Source organism: Geospiza fortis, unplaced genomic scaffold (assembly GCF_000277835.1).
Source record: "Geospiza fortis unplaced genomic scaffold, GeoFor_1.0 scaffold23, whole genome shotgun sequence".
Classification (NCBI taxonomy): domain Eukaryota; kingdom Metazoa; phylum Chordata; class Aves; order Passeriformes; family Thraupidae; genus Geospiza; species Geospiza fortis.
The window spans coordinates 12475395-12478425 of NW_005054303.1; the positions used below are offsets into that span (position 1 = coordinate 12475395).

At 41.8% G+C, this 3031-nt stretch overlaps 1 protein-coding gene across 2 annotated transcripts in view; it reads left to right on the top strand.

Moving 5' to 3' along the window:
• SLC35F4 (solute carrier family 35 member F4) overlaps positions 1-3031 on the top strand; it is a 118087-nt gene that overhangs the window by 105495 nt on the left and 9561 nt on the right. For both annotated transcript variants that reach the window (XM_014311886.2, XM_031066290.1), the window contains one exon: positions 725-944. In XM_014311886.2, the coding sequence (XP_014167361.1) occupies positions 725-944 (220 nt within the window). The remainder of the gene's footprint in view (positions 1-724; positions 945-3031) is intronic.

Genomic DNA, 3031 nt, shown 5'->3' on the forward strand with positions numbered 1-3031 from the left:
CTTCCTACTTTAGGATTCCTGAAATCCCAAGAAGCAAACAGCTCACTTGAGCTGTATGGGACACAGTGTTTGGGAATCTGGGTGTTTTGTTTGCAATTCTCAAGGAGATGTCTCCTAGAAAACACAGCTTTTCACTGTACAATAAACTGAAGCTGTTAAATACCTTCCCCTCCATTTCCCTTCCTTCTCTCACACTCCTGTTTGCCTGGCTCACTCCCACTGCCTGGTGGCTCCCTTCCCCACCACACTGTGTGTCTGGCAGTCCTTTTGAGTATCTTTAGGCAATTCTTAAAGCTTCCTTGGCCATACATAAAAATGTATTTCAGCAAGAATGAAAACAAGGCTTGGAGCAATGCAAAAAAAGAAGAAAATTGGCAAGCTGCAGAGAAAAAAAAGGTGATTCTAATCCCTGTGCTTGTGGCCTTGAAGGCAGAGTCTGGGAGCTGTCAGAACATTATAGATAACCTTCATTTCTGTGTGTGAGTCCCTGGATTATTGTTGCACAGAGTGTGATTATTCCAGGTAAGTTGCCTCTTTTCTTCTTCCAAAATTGCTGCTTTAAGAGGATTGTGCCTTGTTTTCCCTATGTGAATTCAATAACGGATTCTCCTGGGCGTGCGGGGTAGTTAGTAAAAGCAGGATAAAAGCCTAATGAATGTTTGTTGTGCTGCAGTGAATGCTGAGGAAAACCCTGGCTGAGACTGAAACTCTTTTCTTTCCGTAGGGAATGCAGTCGGATTTTTGGTGAAGATGGTCTGACGCTGAAACTCTTTCTTAAAAGGACTGCTCCCTTTTCTATTCTGTGGACTTTGACTAACTACCTGTATTTACTGGCTTTAAAGAAGCTCACAGCCACAGACGTCTCTGCCCTGTTCTGTTGTAACAAAGCTTTTGTCTTCTTGCTTTCTTGGATTGTGCTCAAAGACAGGTTCATGGGAGCAAGGGTATGAATGAGCCTCCTTTTCCACTCTCTCGTGTTTTCATAATTGCACTTTAACCCATCAGCCATGCAGCACTGCTGCACTGGGGCACCATGAAAACCTTTCTCACTGAGCTCTGTGATGCAGCCTCAGGATCAGTTAGAGACCTCAGAACTTCAGAGGGAATTCAGTGGGGGAATTTCAAGGAGCCAAGTGTAACTTGTTGAATTAGAGTAGAAGAACTTCCAGTTTCATAGAAACCTATTCTTGTGGTGGTGTTCACAGGGGTCTCAGGACAAGGGAAGAGACAAGAATCTTGACTCTGTGTTTCAGAAGGCTGATTTATTATTTTATGATATATATATTATATTAAAACTATGTTAAAAGAATAGAAGAAACGATTTAGTCAGAAGGCTTGAAAGGAAAAGAATGGAAAATGGAATGATAACAAAAGCTCAGAGGGTCTGAGCCAGCTGACTGTGATTGGCCATTAATTAGAAACAACCAACATGGACCAATGAAAGATGCACCTGTTGCATTCCACAGCAGCAGATAATTATTGTTTTTCTTTTCCTCTGAGGCTTCTCAGCTTCTCGGGAGAAAAAATCCTAATGAAAGGATTTTTCATAAAATGTGTTTGTGACATATTCTGTCTTGGCTTATTGAGCTGAAATTTTGTTAATTTTATTTTAAACTTAGTGATGAATGCTTAGGTTCTAACCAAAGGGGTTTTATTCCTTGTTTGGATAGACAGATGTTTGCAATGTGTGATGTGTATTTCTTGTGCCACCCTGTCACTTTTCACACACACATTTACATGTGCACGTGTCAGAATTGCTTTAAAATTAACACAGCTCTCTTGTGGGGAGGTGCATTTTGCACTGAAGTGTTTAAAAACTCACTGGCAGTAAAATGGACACTGCAAAAATTTAAAACAGAACTTGATCAAAATTTTGTCCCTCCGGATCTGGGGAAAGCAAACTTGTTGTGTAATTTTCCATACACACATCTCCCAAAATGCAGCAATTTAAACTGTTGCCTTCACACCTTGGATGAGGAGTAGTGAGGATTTCTGCTAGTTCATTGATGCAGATTCTCCTCTGAAATGGCTCAAGGTCGTGTTGGGCACAGTCCTGACTTAATTATTGAAAACCTTGAACTTCATTAGGCACTGGCTGGGGCCAGGTGTGGTGGCTGTGACCAGAAGGGACCAGCAGCAGCTGGATCTAAGTTCCATGGAAAGCATGGTGGATCAGGACACTCATCCAAGTCAGTTTGGTTTTTGAAAATGGGCACAGCAGCTTTTTCTTTTTTTTTTTCTTTTTTTTTTTGATTAATAGTGTGATAGAAGGGTTCAGAAATGAAAGCAAAAGACATCCTGTTGTACAGGTATCTCATCTGGCTTTTGGAGCAGCCACTAGGACACTGAGCAGAGCACTGTGCTTGCCAGGCTGAGGAGGTGAGCCGGTGCTTGAAGGTAAAGCCAGACACCTGGAGATCTATTTCCCACACAGCTGAAAATGCAGAAAGATCAGGTGAATGTGACCCTCCCTCAGCCCACTGACTGACTCAAAGAATAAACAGGGTGTAAAACCCTCAGTTTTCTACAGAAATAACAGCAACAATAACTACCCCCTCCACCTCTTGATAATCTGAAGAAATTGAACATTTTGTACCCTTTAAGCTAATTTTCATCTCAAAGCAGCATCTTTCTGGCAAAGCAAGCATAGCTCTTGTGTTCTCCTAGCCTGCTCTGTTTAAGAAACCTAGAAATAAATGCTGTTTTCAGTTATTATTTATTTTTCACTGACTAAAAAAGGTTGCCATGAATATGCATTAGTATGAATTCTGTAAACACCATGGGGTTTACACAGGAAAAAACCTGGAGGGAAAAGTGAGCAGCAAATCCTGCACATAAACTGGATTTTGCTGCTCACTGGCAGAGCCTTACTGGGTGCCCATTGCTGGAGAGGTAATTCACAGCGTTTTCCAGCAGCTCTCCTGACAGAATAACACTTAATTATGTTAATAACCATGCAGGAGAGTGTTGGAGAGCTGAAGTACAGCAGAGCAGCACAGACCCAGTTTTTTTGTGCCTGAATGCCTCAGGA